We start from the raw sequence: 19,851 nt of genomic DNA, 5'->3' as shown, positions 1-19,851 counted from the left end.
GCCCCGAGGGTTTTGTCCCCCCTGGGACCGAAGGCCGGGCCGGAGGAGAGCTCGGGGGACCTCCCCGCCCCGTCGGGGGGACCGGGGAGAGCTGCGAAGCGCCCCCGGGATGCTCCGGGAGGACGGCGGAGCTGGGAAGACCCTCCTGCAGAGGGTGACATTTCTCCACGGCCCAGGACCTCGAGAACAAACACGGCAGCGACTTAAATAAACACGCATTTAATGATGCAAAACGCTAACGGGGGAGCTCGGCACCGCCAGCGGCGGAGGCCCCGACGGGGCGGGTGGCGAGCGGCTCCCTCCGGCCGGGCTGCGCGCTCCGACGGAGCCCACCCCGCGGCCAGGCACCCCGGGGTGCCCTCCCCGAGCCCTCCTTGTATCCCTCCATCCCTCAGTTACAAAACAAAAGGGGCTGAGTGGAAGGAGAGCGGCTCCCCCCAAACCCCCAGCACCTCCGAGGCACGTCGGGGGGCTCAGCCCCGCAAAGAAGAGCGCAGCCTCGCAGTTGTGCCATCAGCGCGGATTTAATTTAGCCTCTTTAGGTACAATAGAAAAGAAACCTGAAAGCACATGCTAGTTCTGGGAACAAATACTCGAGACAGACAGCTTCGGCCGCGGGCTCCTCGCAAGCCGAACCGGGAGGGCGGCGAGCGGGGACGGACAGGAGAAGGCAGCGTGGGGCTGGCAGGGCAGCCCGAGAAATACTCGTTCAGGAGGAAACGGGCGGCAACTCGCGTTATTCTCAGCACTGTTCTCGTTTTTAGCCACTTCGAAGCATTGCCCCACCAAGGAGAAGGATGCCCGGGGGGCGCAGGCCCACGGGAGCTCGCTAGCCCCGCACCGCCGCGTTAAGACATAGGCACTTGGTAAAACTCTAATACTGCAGCTTTTTTTTTTTTTTTGCCTTTTTTTTTTTTTTTTTTTGCTTTTTTGCTTTTTCCCCCCTCTTTTTAAATTTCAGCTACATCGAAATCTTTCCTGGTAACGCTAAATATGAAAAATGTAAACGAAACTTCCCCTCCCTCCTCCCGCTAGGGCACAGCGCTCCGCTCCCTCTGCCTCCGTCCGAGCTCCGCGGGGACGGGGACAGGGACAAGGGACAAGGACAGGACGCCCCCGGCCGCCCCTGCCCCAGCACGCCTGCGGGGCTGGGATTTATTCGGGTGGAATCGGATCCAGATTTTTTTTTTTTAATATATATTTTTTGTAATTCCCGCTGGGACCAGCTCGTTTGAACTCGAAGGGACGAGGGTTTCTGCTGCTCTTTGCGTTTGGCTACGTGGAAAAAAAAAAATAAAATAAAATAATAACAATAATGATGATAGTGGGAGACGCTGGGGGGGGGGGGGGGGGGGGGCGGGTGGGGAAAAGTGGACCGATGTGGGGTCGAGTGAAAAGAGCCGAGAGTCACGTTAAGAGGGCGAGCTGCGAAACCGGAGGCCGTCCGCTGCGTACAACCGAGAGTCCGTGTCCCCGGGCAAAGCCTCCTGTCCCGTGGCGGCCCTTTAGGAGCCCAGGTCCACCAGGCTGGACGTGAGGGGTCCCAGCAGCGAGTCCTGGAGCTGGTGGCCCGGCAGGCTGTGAGCGCTCTGGGGGGCGGCCAAGCCGCTCAGGGGGTAGCTGGAGCTCCTGGCGTGCCCGAGGTTCCCCTGCAAGAGCAGGACCGAGTTCTGATCGGGGCTCTGCGGCGGAGAAAACTCTTCCTCGGAGCTGGACAGGAGAGGTTTGCTCCCGTCCAGGGGCGAGAGCTGGTTGGGTTTGTTGGTGGCGGCGTTGGAGTTCTCCGTGTTCTCCCTGCGGAGGGCACAAGCAGAGCGGGGACGTTACCGGGAGGGGGGGGGGGGATCCGGGATGCCGGCCCCGACGGGGCCCCGCGGCCGCCCCCGGTAAAAAAAACAAAACAAGCAAACAAACAAAAAATAGAAAGAAGGAAAAAAAAAAAAAAAAAAAAAAAAAAAGCGAGCGCCTCGTATTTTCCTAACGGAGCGGCCCCGCAGCTGCCCCCCTGGTAAGGCAGCTGCCCCGCATACCCCCGAGAGCCCGGTGAGTTAGGTGGGGAGGAGAAGTTGGGGTTTCCGAGCTTTTTTTTATTATTATATCTCCGTCTTTTTAATTACAAAAATCCAAGCGCGGCCCCGCGGCCCGGGAAGGCTCGGAGGGGCCGGCCGGCCCTATTTCCTCCCCGGGCCTCGTTAGGGCCGCCGGCGGCCGCCCCAAAGCTGAGGACGATGAGTGCCGGCCCCGAGCCTCCCCCCTCTTTGGCCGTGCCGGGGGCTTGCAGCCCGAGCCGAGCCGTGCCGAGCCGAGCCACCGCCTCGCACCGAGGCCATCCCGGGCGGGTGGGGGCGGAAGGCACCGAACAAAGGCGGGGGCGGCCTGGGGAGGCGGCCGAGGGGCTCGCTGCCCCCCGGGCAGGTGGGATCGGCACCGGGGCCGGGTGAGAACCGGCTTGCGGACCCCCTAACCCCTGAGGGGGGGGAGGGTGCGGGACCCCCAGCTCCAGCCGGCTGGAGCCGAATTGTTTGTAGGGGGGGAGCAGCGAGGCCGGAGTGTGGGGGGGCTGAAAACAGGGCGAGGGGGCTGGGGGCGAAGGGGATCGGGGGTGAGGGGGGCAGGGGGTGAAGGGAGCAGAGGGTGAAGGGGGTCGGGACTCCTCTCCCAGTCCCAGCCCCGGTGGGGGGCTCCGGGAGCCGGGCAGCGATCGGCGGCTGCCTCCGTAGGGCCGGGAGCGGGGAGGGCCGGGGGCGGGGGGGGGGGGGTGGTCTCAAGTACCTTTCCTTCGCCTCGGCCGCTCGGTCCCGTTGCCTCCGGTTCTTGAACCAATTGCTGACCTGGGTGGTGGTGAGGCCGGTGGCTTCGGCCAGCTCCCGCTTCTCCCGTGGCGAGGGGTAGGGGTTGTGCGCGTACCACTCCCGCAGCACGCCCCGGGACTTCTCCTTGAAGCAGTAGCTGGTCTCCTCGCCGTCCCAAATGGTGCGGGGCAAGGGGAATTTTCGGCGGACTCGGTACTTGCCCACGGCTCCCAGGGGTCTGCCCCGCAGCTTCTCGGCTTCCACGTAGTGCGCCTTGAGCCAGAGCTGCTGCAGCTTGGGGTGGTTGTGGGGCGAGAACTGGTGGCTCTCCAGGATCTTGTAGAGCTCGCGGAAGTTGCCCCGGTGGAAAGCCACCACCGCCTTGGCCTTGAGGACGCTCTCGTTCTTGTGCAGGTGGTCGCAGGCCGGCAGGGACCACAGGAACCGGCCCAGCCTCTCCAGGTTCCCCCCTTGCTGCAGCACCTCGCACACGCAGGCGACCTGCTCCTGCGTGAACCCAAACGACGGCAGCATCGACATGGCCGGGGCTGGGCGGCAGTGACACGGCCGGAGGGGCTGCGACGGAGGCGTGGAGGAGGAGGAATGACCCGGTTCCCGGTCCGGTCGCCGGTCCCGGCCCGGTCCCCGGAGCGGGGATGCTCGGTGCGGTGCCGGGGGGACTTTGTCCCCGCTCCGCCGCCGCCGCGCTTAAAGCGCCCGAGCCCCCGCGCCGCGCTGATTGGGCGCCCGCGGCTCGGCCCCCGGCACGGCACGGCCCGGCACGGCCCAGCCCGGCCCAGCCCAGCCCGGCCCGGCGGGCAGAGCCTCGGCACGGGGGGGCGGGGCCGGGGGGCCCCGGGTGCGCTTCCCCCCGCCGCCTCTGGGGGGGGGGGGGGGGGGGGGGGGGGGGGGGGGGGAGAAGGGGGGAGCCCCCCTCGGAAAGGAGCTTGGGTTTTCCTGCCTTCCTTCCCCTTTATTTTAACCGGTTTTTATTTATTTATTTATTTATTGTTACCCCCCCCCCCCTCGCCCGCTCTCCGTCCCCGTGCATCCAGCCCGTCTTTAATTACCTTAATGCTGGGGATGAATAAATAATGCGCAGTGAACCTCCCCGCGCCGAACTCTCCCCTTTTACCCCCTTCCCCTTTTACTCCCTCCCTTTTTACCTCGCCCCCATTTCCCCCCTTTTCCCCCCCCATTTTACCCCCCAAGCGTCCGGGGGGGGCCCGGGGGGGCGCCCCCCCGCCCCCCCCCCCCCCCCTCCCCCGGGCAAAGCGGGAGCGCAAACCGCACCGACCGGCGGCGCTTTAATTACCCTAATCCTCATTTGCACACCTCGCTCCAAAGCAATTATTTAGGAAAAATTAGAAAACAATTAGGCTCCCTAAACCAAGATAAGCTATTGTCAGGAGCCGGGACGGGCTGGGAGAGGAGGACAATGCGCTCAGATAAGGGCAGGGGAGGGGGGGTGTCCTCCTGCCCCTATTTCTCCGCACTCTGCGGCGTTTTGAGCATACTCCGGACCGCTTCTGGTTAAGGAACGACTTCACGGGGCTCTTTAAAACCTGGTTGTCCCCGCTAAAGCCGGGCTGATTTCTTCGGGCTGAAGCGCTCCGGGTTCATTTATTGGGTTTTAGGAGCAGTTTGGGGCCGAGGCCGGCGGCCATCCCGGTGCCCCTGCCCCTGCCCCTGTCCCTATCCGGGGGGACCCTCGGGACCTCTCCACCCTCTTGGCCGTGCAGGGGAAAGGCCCGTGCCCGAAGATATTTCCTCCTAGCACCGGAGCTTGTTTTCCCCGTGTATTTCGCGTCTCGGAGCCGTTTAAAATAAGCCCCTGCCACCCCGTCTGCGCAGTGCCCGTGACCATGTGTCTGGTAATTTTCCCTTGCCATTTTATTTTAGTACTTGTGATGTTTCAGATGAAGTCTTAAAGAGCTGCAATGTCCTCCCAGAAGGAATGTCTGCTTGGAACAGATCCTTATTGACAAGGCAGCTGTGTGGGGACCGGAACGGAGCCTTAAAACCCGGCTCTAAAATCAACTAATACCCTAAAGTCTGGAGCAAGTGCGCAGAATTACAGCGCATGGGCTCGCAGCCTCCCGCGGCCGCTTCCTGGACGAGCGGTGCCATGTCCAGCTGCGAGCCTGGGGACGGGCTCCCCGCCCTCCGTTTGCTTTATTTCCCTTTATTTTTATCACTACTCCCGAAGAAGATAGGAAAAAGCCGAGCCAAGGGTCCTTACCCTCGGGCTGAGGGAGAGGAAAACGCAAAAAAAAATGAGGCTGGGGAAGCCCCTTGCTGGGTTTCTATCCCCCCTCGCCTTTCTCCTCTCTTTCCTTTAAAAGGCCGACCAAAATAAACACCGCGGTGGCTGGGAAGAAGCAAAAACTCCCTTGGCGGCCGAAGAGAGGCTTCCCCGAGCTTTTGGGGAGCGGGGTTTCATTTCTCCAGGCTCCCCGAAACCGGCCCGAGGAGGGGCCGGCGGCGGTGCGCTGGTGGGCTCCACCTGGGGGCTAAGTATGAGCCCAGAGCCGCTCGTGGGGGATGTTAATTATCTCAGGGTTTGTTTTTTTTTTTCCTAAAAATTGAAACCTTTCGCTTTAAACCCCAGGCAGAGGTAAAATGGCACGGATTTGCGAAGCACGCCGTGCCATTCACCCCCGTTCAAAATCACGCAGAAATGGTTTCGAGCCGCAAAAAAAATAGAAACAATAATAATGAAAAAAATAAGAAATAAAACAGAACTGGATGCAAACAACCAAACAACAACAAGGCGGCTCGGAGCAGCCGCCAGCCCCTTTATTTCTCGGGAGGCGAGGGGCAGCAGCCCGCAGGCTGGGCACAGCCCGGGCTTTGCAGCCTCCGGAGCCTCTCCACGCCGGCTTTGCCTCCGCCGCCGCCGGGGCGCGGATCCGTGGCATTTGCGCTGGAAATTTTCCTCTTTTCCGTGATTTTTCGATGCGGCGAGGAACTGGGGGGGAAGACGGGGCTCGTGCAAAGGCACTCGGCGGGTTTTCATCGATTCCGCCGGAAAAAAACAAACAGCAAAACAATGGAGAAAACAGGCGGAACACGCATCCCCTCTCCCCTTAGAAATAACCCTCTTCCCAAAAGAAATTTGATTTTGTTGCTTTCTCATTTTTTTGTTGTGTTTTTGTCTCGAAGTGTAGGGGTCTGGGGACGCAAGCATCGCGACGAAATAAAAGCAAGAGCGCTTTTATTTATTTATTTGTTGCTCGGAGCCGTGTCTCGGCGGTGCTAATAAGCCCCGTGCTGCCTCGGAGGCTGGGAGCCGGCAGGGCAGTAACACAACGCTGCCCATTTCCGAACCTTTCGAAGGCGAAACCCAAAACCGGCCCATTAGTCAATGAGGTTTGTGTTGTAGAGGGCTCCTTTCCCATCCACTTGCTGTTCTGAAAAATAGATCACATTTCGTTATCTTCAGTGAGAATCTGCAACGTGATACCGGATCCGTGTTGCCTTCCCTGCCGAATGCGAGGCGCAGGGGAGACAGCCAGCTTCCTTGGCGTATTTCTAAACAATAAAGGATTTGTATTTGCTTTCTCTCCCTCTCTCCCCCTTTATTATTCTATTTTTTTTTAATGAGGAGGGACAAGCCCCTCTCCATATGCATCCCTCTTGTCTCGCAGGAGCCTTTGGCCCCGAGCGCCTGCAAACCGGCGCAACCTTTAATTACGTGTTGGTAAATCGCCCTCCGGACACCTGTAAAAACAACGCCGGGGGCCGAGGGAAGGGGACCCTGGGGAGGGGACCCCGGGGAGTGGACGGGGACCCGGCTCTGGCCCGGCTCGGCCCAGCCGGGACCCCGCGGAGGGCGCAACCAGGGCGCAACCAGCGCGCAAGCGGGGCGCAGCGGGCCCTTTCTCCGCGCACTTACCGGCACGCTGTCCGAAGGACGGGAGCTGGCCACGAGTGGGTTTTTTCTCCGTGGGCTGACCCGGACCCGATGTCCCCGTCCCCCCTCCCTGCCGTGGGACCCCCCCCTCCCCACCCGCAGCCCCTCTTTGCTCGCTCGTGTACCTCCGGGATGCTGATTCTTTTTAAGCTAGGAAGAATTTCCTTTTGGGAGGTGAAACCCTCCAGCTCCTCCTGTTCAGAGGAAAGTGCTAGTGATGGTAATACGGGGTGACACTAAATAAACAGTTAAAGCAGGGCTGGAAAGATGGAGTTAATTATCCAGTGAGCTGCATTTAAACCCAGACCAGGAGGGGCTGATTTGTTTTGGCGCAGGGAACCGAGCAGGAGACGAGCCGCCGAGGTCTCCTTGCTCCTCTCGGAGCCTCCTTAACTCGTCCTTGCTGCCGCCGGCCCGGCGGCTCGGGGACCCCTTCCCCGAGCCGCCCCCTGCAGCCTGCGCCCCCCGGGAGATTTTGGGGGGCCCCAGACTCCCGTGCCACCCGTTTGTGCTCTCGCAGCAGCGAGGTGGCCGCCCGGGTGGCTCTCCGGTGCCCGCACTCCCCCAGGTAAGTTTGTATACGAGCAGCAGCAGCAGCCCTGCAATGCGATTTCTTTTCTTCTCCTTCCTCCTCCCTTCTTCTTTTTTTTTTTTTTTTTTTCCTCCTCCTTTTTTTTTTTTTTTTTTTAAAAAAAAAAGTCTGATATTAATAATCCCCGTATGCCCCTCTTTCCGGGTCATTACGGTACTGCTGGTCTCTAATCAATCCTAATGCGATGGCAATTGGAGTCTCTGATGAATGCATCTCAGGTTTCTTGTAATGGCTCTACCACATTTTCCTGGACCTCCTTCTTTAACCTGAGATGCCAGGGGGACGTCTCCGTTCTCAGCTGCTGATTACTTCAAGATGTTTGGGCTGGTGTGGGGAGCGAGCGAGTCAGCCTGCCCCTGAATAATCTGGAACCGAATTGGATGAGCCGTTTCCTAAAACCCAAGGACAGCGGCGGGGTTTAACTCCTCCGCTGCGCTGGAGCCTGCCCGCACCTCCCGCACCGCGACACGCGTGGCCGTGGGAACGTGTCTGGCCCAAGCCCCAGTTACCCAGGCCTGGGAGGGTGCCCCAAGTTTGCCCCACTCACAGCCCTGTGTCCCCCCTTGAGCCACCCACGCCTCCCACCTGCACGGCCCCACGCGTGGGCACCCCTCTGTCCTCCTGTGTGCACCCACGAACGGATGCACCTGCACCCGTGTGCTTGCACCGCTCCCTGCGTGCGCACCCTGCACGCCCGCGTGCACGCACCCACTGGGGCACGCACACCTTGTGCCCCCATCCCATCCCCACCCCACGTGTGTCTCCTCACCAGAGACACTCGTGCACGTGTCTGGGTCACCCCACGCGTGTCTGGGGCAGGGAGCCAGGTGCTCGGGAGAGGTAAGCCCCCCGCTAGGGGATGGCTGGGGGCAGGGGGGCGCTGGGAAAATGGTGAGAAGAAAAAGCAAAAATTCAGCATTTGCCCAAAAGGGGTATGTGGCTTTTTTTTTTTTTTTTTTCTTTCTTTCTTTCTTTCTGCAAGATGTGACAATACTTTTTGTGCAGGAAATATAAAAATATGCAAAAAAAAAAAGGTGAAAAGTATGAAAAAATGAAAAAAAAATCCTGCAGAAGGAAAAAAAAAAACCTGAAAAACAAACAAAAAAAAATGGATGGGCACTGCCACTTTTCCCACTGCTCCCATTGGAGTCACCCAGGCGTGCCCATGCTGTGGGACCCCCAGTCCCACCCATAAGGGCCTCAGTATTGTGGTGGGGGGGCAAACCCGTCCCTTCTCAGTATTTCTCTCTCCCAGGGTGCTTTATTTACCTGCTGGCACCTACAGCTGCCTGGGCCCGCACTCCCCTGCCTTTTGGCTGTCTGAAAGCACAAATCCATATTCCCCGCCCGGGCGATGCAAAGCGCATAATCCGTTCTGTAAACACGGGGTTCACACGGGGCAGAATGGGTACAAGATTTACATAAATGGCTCTGTTTACCTGCACTTTTTGCATTAGGGCACTGAGTAAATATTTTCTCTGCCTGGGGACCGTGCCCGATGAGGCTCAGGCTGAGGGTTGGGTGCAGGCATGATTTTGGGAGGGCATCTGGGAGCCTGGGGGGACCCGTCCTGCACCCACTGCCTCGGTGGGTTTCCGAGAGCGCTTCGAGAAAGGGACCTTTCACCTCTCATTAGTGATGCCATCAGTGGCTTGGCAGAGCAGAGCTGAGGTCACGTTACATATGGCACGCAGTCTGTTCAGCGCCGGCAACGCCAGCTTTGAAATTTTAGAGAGGGGAAAGGTCACCTTGCGTAAGCCGGGTCTGGGGGTCCCCCCTCTGTCTGCGTGCGGGGTGGGCGTCCATATGCCTCCATTGTCGCTGGCCTCGCTCTGTCTGGCCCTGAGAGATGCTCAGCCCCTTTTCTCTTCCGCCCCCTAAATTCGCAGGGAGCCGCTGAAACGAAGCGGTTACTTTCGTACTGCCTCGCCTTTTCCTTAGAGAATGTCTCTGCGAGCGCTGTTTTTTTTTGTGTTTTGTTTTTTTTTTCTCCCTTCTCTTCCCAGCATAAACCTGTCTTGCATGACTGATATGACTGATTATTTTTTCAAGCAACGTATAAAGCAGCTTTCCAAGAGAAAATGGGTTGTATCTGTTTATCAGCAGATCTGTCCGCATGGATAAGTTTACCGTTCTCAGAGCTGGGTATATAATTTCATAGACCTTCAAAAGTGTCTCGCTTCCATGGTGATTAAAACTTCTCACTCCTGAATCTTGCTGGGGTATTTCAGGTTTCATGCCACTGGATCTTAGAAAAGCACATCTGTACAGTTGTACTTATTTCATCTGAAGAGACAAAAAAAAAAAAAAAAAAAAAACAATATATTTGTTTGGGAACATACCACACCTTACATTAAATTAATCCCTGGCATAATTCACTGCATTGAATTTTGTAGGATCCTGCCAAGGCTTCGTCCAGAACAACTCAGAGGCAGTGGCTGCGGGGAAGTTACTGTTTTGCCATCCACGACAGCTGACACCGTAAGTCCATGTCCCTTATCAGCCCTCCTGCAGCATCTTGTTTTGCAAACTTTGTTTTTTAAATACAGGGGGCCTGATTCTTATGCTCTTCAAGTAACTTGAATGGGAGTTTCTGGCATGCAGCTGTTGCTCAGCGATCTTCAAAAGGACGTTTGCTTTTACACAGGTCATCACTAAAAACACTCCAAATGAAATAGATGCTTATCTTTAGGATATCTGAGAAACGGGAGCTGAAGCAGCACGCGGCGCAGATCCAGAAATTCACCTTCCTGCCTGCTCACTCAGCTCTGCCGTGTACAGCGAGGCATCCGGGCACCCGCACTAAAGGGATCTCATCCTGATTTCCTCCTAATACCAGTGCTTCTTGCATGTATTTTAATTTTTAAACAGGAATAGTCTTCCACTGCCTGTCAAAGGGAGTGTCGGGAGTGGAGGTATGAGCCAGCTGATTTTCAGAAATGGAGACGCTGAGACCTGCCGACGGATTTTGTCACGACTGACGTTTTCATAGCATAGGGCTAAAATGTGCTCTCAGTTACCTGAGTGCAAATCTGCAGATTTAAATGGAGTTTGTCATAAGAGGGGACTGGATTTAGCCATAATTTTCTGCTGCTCTCTAATCGCTGTAGTCTGAAGAAAGCAACATATGTATAATGGTAGCCGAGATGCAGGAAGGGTAAGAAGCTTTCTACCAATGAGGATCGCATTAAATAATTAATTCCCAATTGCCTTTCTACATTAGTGCTTTCAGCTAAAAAAGCCAGTCAGCTTTGTAAGGCCCCAGGCACTGAAACATTTGGTGCATTGTCAGTCCGAAAGTCAGGGTAATAGATACCCAGGGTGTGCTGGAAAAGTGCTGCCCTCCATCGTGCCATTTGCATATCCAGATGCACAGCTTCCTTCCTCACCCGTCCTTTTTGTTCCTGGAGTTTGAGAGGACAGCAACTCTTCCAAGGTGGCTGCTGAAGAAGCCAAAAGTGTCTTTATTTTACCCAAATCAGAGGAACTGATTGCTCTAGTCTAAAACCTGAGTATACAAAAGCAGCATGTGGGTCTCTTATCAGCAGACCAAATCTGGCCAGTTAATAAGGAAAGGAATGAATTTCCCCCTCCTTTCCCATTTGCCCCCCTTACCCCATCTGCTGGTCCCCCAAGCTCAGCCTGTAAAGTCAGGTCAAGATGGGATCTTTTGGGCTCATACATCATTCACAATAAAGATCTTGCCACAAGAAATGACTTTACAAGTCTTTTGATGTGCAAGTCATCAGAGACAGCTCAGCTCACCTTCTGAGACAGATACACGTGTGTGCGTGCGTGCATGTGTGTGTGCATAAAGCTGAAGAAGAAAAGGAAGCATCGGAATAAACCGCCCGAGGAGGTTGGAGATTCACATTTAAAAACAGGTCTAGACAAACATCTGTCAGAAAATACCGCCGTGCATTTGATCTTGTCTTGGAGTTGAGGAAAAGGCTGAATGGAGATGTCTGGTCCTCTCCAGCCCTGAGACACCACAGTTATATATACATAAATGTTGGGCCATGCAAGTACATGTATATTTCCAGTCGTACTGTGAAAAGCTTTTGGCTCCTATGGTATTTTCTGGCTGTGAATCCTGTAGGCTAATTATAGAGAGGTTTGCTGTCTCTTGGTTTCATTAAATTTCAGTTCCACTGAGTTTTGGTTTTGTTTCATTTAACATCCTTCGTGCCACAAGTGGACCAGATCGCAGCATCCATCTGATGGCTGTAGTTCTTTCTCCTCCGCTTTTTTTCAGCTCTTTTAATATCAGCTGAAGTCCCTTTAATTCTGAAGCATTTTGGCAATGCCAGTGTCTCCCAAAACATATCTGTAAGTCCTTCTCTCTGCTCTTACAGGTGGGGTGGCAATGGCAGAACTTTATCACTAAATGAAACAGATTGGTCCCTGAAGAAGCTGTTTGGCTAAACAGGAGGATGAAGTGTGAAAGATTTGGGGTTTGGGTTTTATTTTTATTTTTGTACAGGATCACTTTCCAAAGCATCCTGGCTGTGAAGGCAAGGTGGCCATGGCAGCTGCTGGCACCCTCATAGCTTCTTCCCAAGTCTGCAAACCTCAGCAGGATGCTGGAGCTGCAGGCTGTGCTTGGGGAGCGAGCTGGCAGCTTGCTGGTGTTTATGCACAGAGGACGGGGACGTACAAGGTACAGGACTTATGGTCCTTTACACAGCAGTCAATTTCAAATTCTCCTTTTAAAATTAATTTGAAAGTGAGTTTTATTACCGTGACACATGGAGGTACTGCTCAGGTCAGGATCTGTGCACCAGTGGTGCATGCTGTGAGAAGCAAAAAAGGCTGCAGCAAGCTGCAGGCATTAACACCAAAATTTCCAGTGGAAATTGAGCCCTGAGTTTCTGAAGCCCGACACTGGGACCAGCCAGTCTGGAAAACCTCACTGACTCCACAAAGAGCGCAGTACATGTGCAGAGGGCCTGACACAGGGTGCTCCTGTGCTGCCTCAGCATCTAAGCCACCACTTTCCGTGAGGTTAGCCTCTGCCGTGCCAGACAGCTTTCTGGGGGAAGGAATGAAGGAGGGGGCTCACGGGGGGCTTCCCCCCATTTTGTTTACTGCATTCCTTCTGCTGGTGAACCATTACCATTGTGGCTGGGCTGGTTTGTCTGAAGCCTCTTGGGTTTGTACTGCAGCCAGCACTTCTGATTCTGTCTGGCCACATATTGTATTTGGCTGGTTGGCTCCCTCTAAAAATTCCGCTTTTTTTTTTTTCTTCTTTTTCTTTTTTTCCTCTGTGGCATTTTAACAGGCACAACATGGCACAACAGGCACCTTTAGGAAGAGACTGAAGATACAAAGACAAATGGCTGCTTCACAGGCAGGCTTTAACAACACAACCACAACCCCCTTGTAAAGAGAATTTGGGGAGAATTTCTTGTGCGGGTAATACTTTTAAAACATTTCTTCCACTACGCTGAAGAATTGTAAACAGTTCCTGAGCTAATCTTCATGCAAAACAGCAGGAATTTTGCAGGTCATTATAAACAACTTAGGAGAAACTATGAGGCGGCGAAGCTGTATCTTGAGCAGATTCTACAGCGACAAGAGAAAATCTCCCCATGACTAGAAGGGGATCAGGGGCACTTGGTGATGGCTGAGAGGGGCCACAAACCCTTAGTGCTGTCAGCGAGGCCCTCAGGGGCCCGAATCGCCATGCAGGCCATAGGTGCAAGGCAAAGCCAGGGTGGTCAGCTCAGCCGGCCCTCACCACAGGCCGCTGCCAGCAGCCAGAACCCTGGTGTGAGGGCCATGGGCCTCTTCCATCAGCCAGAAGACTGTCATGAGGGCCACAGACCACTTCCAGCAGACAGAACACTGGTGTGAGGGTTCCCATTACCCAAAATAATGGTGTGGTGCTGTCCTTTTGTCACTGGTGGGCACAAAAAGCGTTTGGACACTGGGGTAACTGTGAAATGAGGTACAGAAGGATTAGGTGGTTCATGCACGGCTCGGTTCTGAGCGAGGTGCCTGGGGCCCAGCTGGTGCAGAAGGCAGTGATGCTGCAGGGAAGGAGGGCCCAGGCTCTGCCCTTCCCCACGAAAGCCGAGCGATCCTTCCAGTAATCCCTTTAGCTTCGATGGCACCGCGATGATTTACAGAGCTAATGCTTTGATCCAGAGCACGTTGGACCATGGGACAGGAGGAAAACTATGAGAGAAGATCGTAAAGCAGAAGTTTCCATTTGTGGCCAGCCATTTCGCGAAGACATGACCACAACCAGGTGGTGACGGTCTGGCCGGAGATGAGGGGAAACCAACCCAATCGCAACAGATTTGTTCGAATGTGAATGGGAGTGCAGCAGCGTAAGGGCTATTAATAGGATTTGCACAGATTAGTTTACTAATCTGTGCATTTCAGATTGGATTTCGTATTATGGAAAAGAAAATTAAGCCACATACCATGCAGACTTCCCAGGCAGTGCTGTGTGAGTGCAATTTATTTGCCATGGGGAGCCGCTGCTAGAAGAGCTGCAGCAGCTCCACTGAGCACTGTTACCGCTCTCTCCTGCAGCCAGGCCGATTTTGAGAATTCATCCATGTGAGGAGCAAGTTCAATGGCACCCTAATATTGTGCTATCCAATTAACACGTCTGTTCCATCAGCAGGACGTACCTGCAGCCTTTGGGCTGTGCCGTCACGGCTGGGTGAGTCGCAGCCTGGCTGTGCCTCTCCCCTCAAGGTGACAAGTGCTGTGACTTCCCTTGTACAGGTGGGGAAATGGAAATCCAGGTATTTAGGAACTGGGGTTTTGGTTCCCAATGGTTAACATCAGCTTGGGAGATAGCTACAGTTCAGACTGCCTCGGAGTCAGGCTGAAAATATGGAATAATCTGTCTTTCCCTTCCTAGTCCCTCTTATTTTGTAAAAATAAAAGTATTTGGAAGATTTCAACCCCCATTGTAGTCAGGCCCAGAAGAAAAACATTGCTACCCTTTCAGCTAGGTTCAAACTACTGTTTTGGCCAAAGCTTTAAAACTCAGAGTGAGCTGAGTAGCTCAGCAATTTTTCTTCTTGCAGTACGTTGTTATGTTACAGCAAATAGAAATCCTGGAGTCGATTAAATTTGTCTTCAGGTCTCTACCTGGGAGAACGAATGCTTCAGAGTTCTCCTAGAACAGGGTTTAAGGTGCTTGCTAATACAAGGCACATGATGAATGTCTCTCTCCTTTCCCACAACCCCTGAGGTTAGTCTTGTCTTCATTATCAGTGGTAACTCAGCTGAGAACCATTTGTTACAACTGGGAGCCATTTGCTCATGATAAACTGTTTTAAGGACAGGCACAGGATGCTCTGGAAATCCTGGCTGCTTTATACAGGGATGTAAATAGGAATTTTCTTCAGTTCCTTAAAAAAAAAGCTGGTATTAGAGGTGCTGATTTGAAGAAATACATTTGTATTATATATATATATATTTAATTTGTACTTAGGCCAATGAAATATTTGAGTTATACAGAGTTTTGTCAAAATTCAGTTGGTATCTTTACTGATCAGACAACAGCTGTCAAGTAAATTAACCCAGAAGTCTATTTTTAAGTTTATGGAAATTTGGATCCAAAGACAGCATTGACAAAAATTCTAATGAATTTGTAGGCCATGTATTTAGCAATACATTTTTTCATTTTATTTGTAAAGTGCCTGTCTGATACCCCGTTTTATTCTGTTGAAGTGTCTTTTATCTTGTTAGCAACCCAAAGGTTCAGAAAGCATAAGGCTGGCCCTAAAAACACGACACCAGCTTTGAGATAAAATGCTTACACATGGCTAGGTGAATAAATGTAATAAACCAATGTCTATATGTAATATGGTTTGGAGGCCTTCAACACCTCCAATTTTTATTTTTAAAAACCAGGAACATAATTCTTAAGTTGAGCAGGAAGCTGTGGCTGTAAAACCCCCCTTCCTACTTCCTCTCTCTCACCAGTTACTAAATATTGCAAATCTCATAAACCGTGAAAGTTGGCAAATCAGAACATTGCTTAGGTTTGAGGCTGAGGGCCAGGAGATTTGGAAACGGTACTACCTGGTACATCAGTACCATGGAGCATCATCACTGAACGAGCTGCTGGGATTTGGTTTATAGCAGGTACAAAGTGGGGTCCTCATATTCTGTCTTGCCAGCCTCACTGGACTTGATGGCATGCCCTGCGATTTGGGAAAGGAAGAGCTGTTAGGTGTGCTATGGCTTGGCACTCATCAACATTTTTATGCTGCTCCTTGCCTAAATGAACTGTGGAAATGCAATCTGGGCAGAGCCACTGCAGGATGGGTGGGAAAATGTTCTGAAGCTGTGATGATCTCATGGTTCCAGGTCAAAACATGAGGATCTGTATATATATATATGTATCTGTATATATAATCAGTCTTTTCAGGAACACCCCTGACTTTGAAAGAGGGTGTGCGTGTTAAATACAGGAATTACACCCAGCTGAGGAAAACCTGGGAGGCATGAGTGTCACTGGCTGTGGACCTGGGGGGCTTGGTGGGGACATGCAGTGGGCACCTGGGCAGCAACAATTGGTCACTCAAATTGCAAATGGGGAGCAGCTGGCTGCAGAGGTGGAGCAATGAGGTATTACAGGTGGTGGCCTGTAATAACAAGTGGTGTCAGGTGCTTGTGAATGAGGCACATGCTGTCCTGCTGTTCCTAATTGCTGAGCTCACTGGGCAGGAGGCACTTCTGGATTCAGCTCTGGCAAAGCCTAAATGGGAGTGTTGTCTCATTTTGTGCTTAGGTATGGCTTTTCTATTGCCTTCTAGTCTTGTGAATCTCTGTTTATAGCAGTTGCTTATATCCCAGCCATACTGAGTTTATCATGGCCTTTAAAAAGATCCTAAGACATGAGAACAATTAAGATATGAAATGTGCTTTGTACTGTACTTCTGTCCCTCTGTAATGACAATTCCTTGTCTGTATGAGCATCATTCACCTGAACAAGTGTTGCTTTTGTAGCCTGAACTGTAAAGATCCAGATCTTTGGGGAGAAATTTGAAAGGCACAGGAGCACTGCTGAACGCTGTGTACACTGGTAATAACTGCTGCTGTAACTGGGCAGCAACTGTAAACCAAAAGCAACTGGTTAAGGAGTCTCATGTTCTAGGATAGAGGTTTTGAAGAAATGGGGTGAAGCTATGTGAAGTTATTTTGCCTTAATATTTAGGCTAGCCATATCTTTGTTTTGCATGGAAAAAAAAAAACAAAAAACAAAAAACACAACTCACCAAAAAACCCCTGCATGCACAAAGCCCAGTGGCTCTAAGGAGCTATTCCTAGAAGCAAAGGCCAGCCAGATTTGAGCCTGGCACTGCTCTACCCCATAAATTGCAGCTGCAGCAAGGCGGGGGCCATTCTCTAGCGGGTGCAAGGAGCCTGTGCCCGGTATGCGCAGCATGTCCCGCTCCTGGAGCGCTTCCAGGCCTGCCAGAGTGGTCTTGATAAAGCAATACCTGGAAATAGGCTGCTGTTGGCATCCGGCTTCCAGGTACCCTTGTTTTTGGAACTGCTGGGTCTCTCGCCCAGTCCTTGTCCTCTTGGGCAGACTTCAGTGTGCTGTATTTCTACAGCCTGGTGTGGGCTGCCTTTGGGACAAATCTGGAGGAGATAAAGACCTGCAGGTGATGCAGGATGCAGCAAGGCTTGCTGCCCACAACTAATTTAGAAGCTCTGGGAAGAACATTATTATATCCAAGAGGAGAAAAAAGGTTATAGTAGTCTTTAGGAAGCTAACGTCATTCCTTGCATACAGGAGAAATTAAAATAGAGATATATATATATATTTTAAAGTCTTAATCTGATGAACACCCACTGCATGCAGACAGCACAACAGACTTGGCTTTTAAATGCAGACCAAGTGTGCATTTGTATGTCCCTTGCAAATGTCTTTAGGTTGGTATGAGACATACTGCTTTCCACAACTGTCTCCAATTCCCCTGCCTGCCCTTGTTTGCTCAGAGAGCGGTGAATAGCAAAATTCCCGCACCTTCCCAGGATGTGGGTAGGCTCTTAGTGGTCATTTCTTCTTGACTTATTATTTCAGTAACCACTGCAAGAGCACATGCAGCTGGGACTCTAGCCTAACCCACCTCACCTCCCAAGAGCATCTCTTTCTCTCCTCAGGCTTGGTGGGAGAGGAAGGAAACCTTTCCCAGGTCAGCCTGACATGGAAGCAGGGATCTTGGGAGCATGCCTCACCTCCACGGGATGATCCATGCGGGAGCAGTTTGCAGGCTCCGTCTCTGACCGGTTTCAGCGATCCCAGTCCAGGGCCAGCCAATTTATCGCGAGGGCTTCGCTCGAGGCTCGCTGTCGGTTGGCATCGGAAGGCGGCTGTAAATAGTGAATAAATGAATGGAGCAGACTCCGCTTTGGCATAAGCAGCAAGTCCTCCTGCTGCTTTCAGGGGGCATTGCATCAGAGCTGGATTTGGCTCCTTGGGAGGCGGCGTGAGCCAGTGGGCAAAGCAACAGGGGGAGGCAGAGACCTGGGTTTGCAACCCGCCTCTGCCACTGACTTCCAGCATCACCTTGGGCAAGTTATTTCTTCTCTCTGCCCTTGTCCCCCCTCCTCCCCAGCTTGCATTTCTTTTGTTTCTGTGTACTGTAAGCTCCTCAGGGGAGGGGCTGCATTCTACAGCTGCGAGTGGTGTAAGGAACACCGCTACCACGCTGAAATAATTGGATGTCAGTCTGCAGAACAGGAAAGAAAATGGTGCTGTAGCATTCTTGGGTCCTTTTGGGTAATGTAAGATATATCGTAAAGCACTTTGGCTGCAACAACAAAGCTTATTGATTAGCCCTGAGTATTCCAAATTGTGTCTTTCTGCCCGAGAAGTAGCAGGATGAAGAATTAAAGTACTTACACAGGAGAATATTGTACATGAGTTATTGAGTAACCATCAGCTCCGCGCCAGCACTGCTCGATTTCTCTGGACTGTGTGTAACTTCTGAACATTTTATCTTTTTCCTTCTGCTTTCGCAGGCTCGTGCCAGCTTCTGCAGCATATAAAGTAGGTGCTATTTTTATTGAAACTGGCTTTAATGTAGTAGATTTTTCACACGTGTGTTGGTTTTTATTGTTGGTCTCATTCCTGAACTTTCTGGCACCTCTGAGTGTAAAGTCAGTTATGTGCACATTGTTTGGCAGATGAATTTCTATTTCTGGGAATCATTTTCCTTCTAAAATGTATTTCTATATTAAAAATGTGATCTGTATCCATAAGTGAGATATACTGTCCTGCGGCTCCAGCCCAAAGATTTCTGTAGCCAGAGGTCACCAAGGCAGGGGGATGCAGCCTCATGAGGAGATCTCTGCTGTCCAAGCCATGAGCACTTTTGTTAAGGTCTTGTTTTACTGATCCACTCTCTGCCTCAGAGCAGCAGAAATTCCCCTCTGATCTCGCAGGAGGGAAAACCCAGCCAGAACCAGAGGATAAAAAGCACTGTCTTTCAGCATTGCCTCCCTTCTCAGCTACTCTCCCTGCTAGATCAGAGCCCATCTCGCCGAGCCCTACTGTTAGCCTGAGCACAGCTTTATCCCAGCTGAGCTCCCTCCCGCATTGGCAGCCCCTGGTCCTCCCTCCAGCATCCCCTGACCCCGTGTAAAAGGATCTGGCTTGGGGAGCAGGCTGCCCACCCTTTGGAAGGTGCTGTCCCCCTTTCTCCATCTGCACACAAGCTGCCAGGGAACAAGTAACCGTGGCTGTGTGTGGTTTTCTCGCCTAGGGTGACCTGGAACACATCTGCAAAGCCCTCCAAAGTAGTAGGAATGTGCTCCGTTAGGACATGATTCATCCTGCATACCGCATGGGTGGCTGCTCAGGGAGAATTTTGACATTTGCATAGGCAGAGACTTTCCGCTTCTCGCTCGCCCTCCAACTCCCGCACTCTGCCTGCTTGAGCAGGGGGGCTGCGCAGCCAGAAGGGATCTCCTGGAGCCAGAGCCGACCCAGCAGCTGTGGTTCTGCCCCACCACCTAAAAGGGTGACGGTGAGCTCCAGGGGCAAGCTTAAGGCAAGAAGCTGCTCACTGAAGGATGGCTTCAGCCCCTTAGCTCCAAGCAAAGCCAGAACAGAGCTGCTGTCCAGGGATCGATCAGGTATTTGGGAACTGCAGCCGGCTCCCGCGGGCAGGAAAATATTACAGTCCTACCTTTGCCATGCCAAAGGTAAGTGATATGAACAGGACTGAGTCATGCACGCTGCTTCTGGGAAGGAAAAGGAGTTGGGCAACAGCACAGTTGTCTCTTTCTACCTCTGGGCTGCTCCTGGGTAAATGGCTTTACCTCGGCAGCTGCAGAGTGCGAGCGGGCTGAACCCCAGGCCAGCGAGGGAGGGTGATGCTCTCTGGTTTGGGAGGCTGCTTGCTGCCTTTCAGCTCCTGACTGCAACCAGCGGTGCTCGTGGACTGAGCGAGACATGTGCCACTGCTGGATAAATGGGAGAGATGGAGGAATTGTGAATTAAGGTGCCAGCTATACCCAACTGGATCCAACTACTTAAAAAATAAATCTTGCAGACCTCATCT

The 19,851-nt window shown here is 52.8% G+C and overlaps 1 protein-coding gene and 4 long non-coding RNA genes across 5 annotated transcripts; 2 read left to right on the top strand and 3 right to left on the bottom strand.

The window, feature by feature from the left end:
• Nucleotides 1-508: 508 nt before the first annotated feature.
• LOC118157338 (homeobox protein SIX1) lies at nt 509-3,539 on the bottom strand. Its single transcript, XM_035311613.1, has 2 exons — nt 2,773-3,539; nt 509-1,794 (listed from the first exon to the last, which is right to left on the bottom strand). The coding sequence occupies exons 1-2, from the start codon at nt 3,330-3,332 to the stop codon at nt 1,506-1,508; spliced, it is 849 nt and encodes a 282-aa protein (XP_035167504.1). The 5' UTR covers nt 3,333-3,539; the 3' UTR covers nt 509-1,505.
• A 1,819-nt stretch (nt 3,540-5,358) lies between these two features.
• LOC118157336 lies at nt 5,359-6,768 on the bottom strand. The gene is made up of 2 exons (XR_004746608.1): nt 6,691-6,768; nt 5,359-6,205 (listed from the first exon to the last, which is right to left on the bottom strand). It is a non-coding gene; the product is annotated as an uncharacterized LOC118157336 (long non-coding RNA).
• Nucleotides 6,769-9,382: 2,614 nt separating this feature from the next.
• On the bottom strand, nt 9,383-17,911 carry LOC118157337. Its single transcript, XR_004746609.1, has 2 exons — nt 17,522-17,911; nt 9,383-9,586 (listed from the first exon to the last, which is right to left on the bottom strand). It is a non-coding gene; the product is annotated as an uncharacterized LOC118157337 (long non-coding RNA).
• LOC118157335 lies at nt 9,621-11,455 on the top strand. Its single transcript, XR_004746607.1, has 2 exons — nt 9,621-9,781; nt 9,948-11,455. It is a non-coding gene; the product is annotated as an uncharacterized LOC118157335 (long non-coding RNA).
• LOC118157334 lies at nt 14,611-18,547 on the top strand. Its single transcript, XR_004746606.1, has 2 exons — nt 14,611-16,064; nt 17,367-18,547. It is a non-coding gene; the product is annotated as an uncharacterized LOC118157334 (long non-coding RNA).
• The last annotated feature ends 1,304 nt before the right edge of the window (nt 18,548-19,851 follow it).

Source organism: Oxyura jamaicensis (assembly GCF_011077185.1).
Source record: "Oxyura jamaicensis isolate SHBP4307 breed ruddy duck chromosome 5 unlocalized genomic scaffold, BPBGC_Ojam_1.0 oxy5_random_OJ101315, whole genome shotgun sequence".
Classification (NCBI taxonomy): domain Eukaryota; kingdom Metazoa; phylum Chordata; class Aves; order Anseriformes; family Anatidae; genus Oxyura; species Oxyura jamaicensis.
The sequence above is the reverse complement of the archived record's forward strand: the minus strand, read 5'-3'. Positions and strand labels throughout refer to the sequence as shown.

Bases quoted from the DNA above. Each gene is read 5' to 3' on its own strand.
- LOC118157338 (XM_035311613.1), bottom strand. From the start codon at position 3,332: ATGTCGATGCTGCCGTCGTTTGGGTTCACGCAGGAGCAGGTCGCCTGC. The intron at 1,795-2,772 runs GTACTTGAGACC...TGCCCTCCGCAG, and splicing joins GCGGCCGAGGCGAAGGAAAG to GGAGAACACGGAGAACTCCA.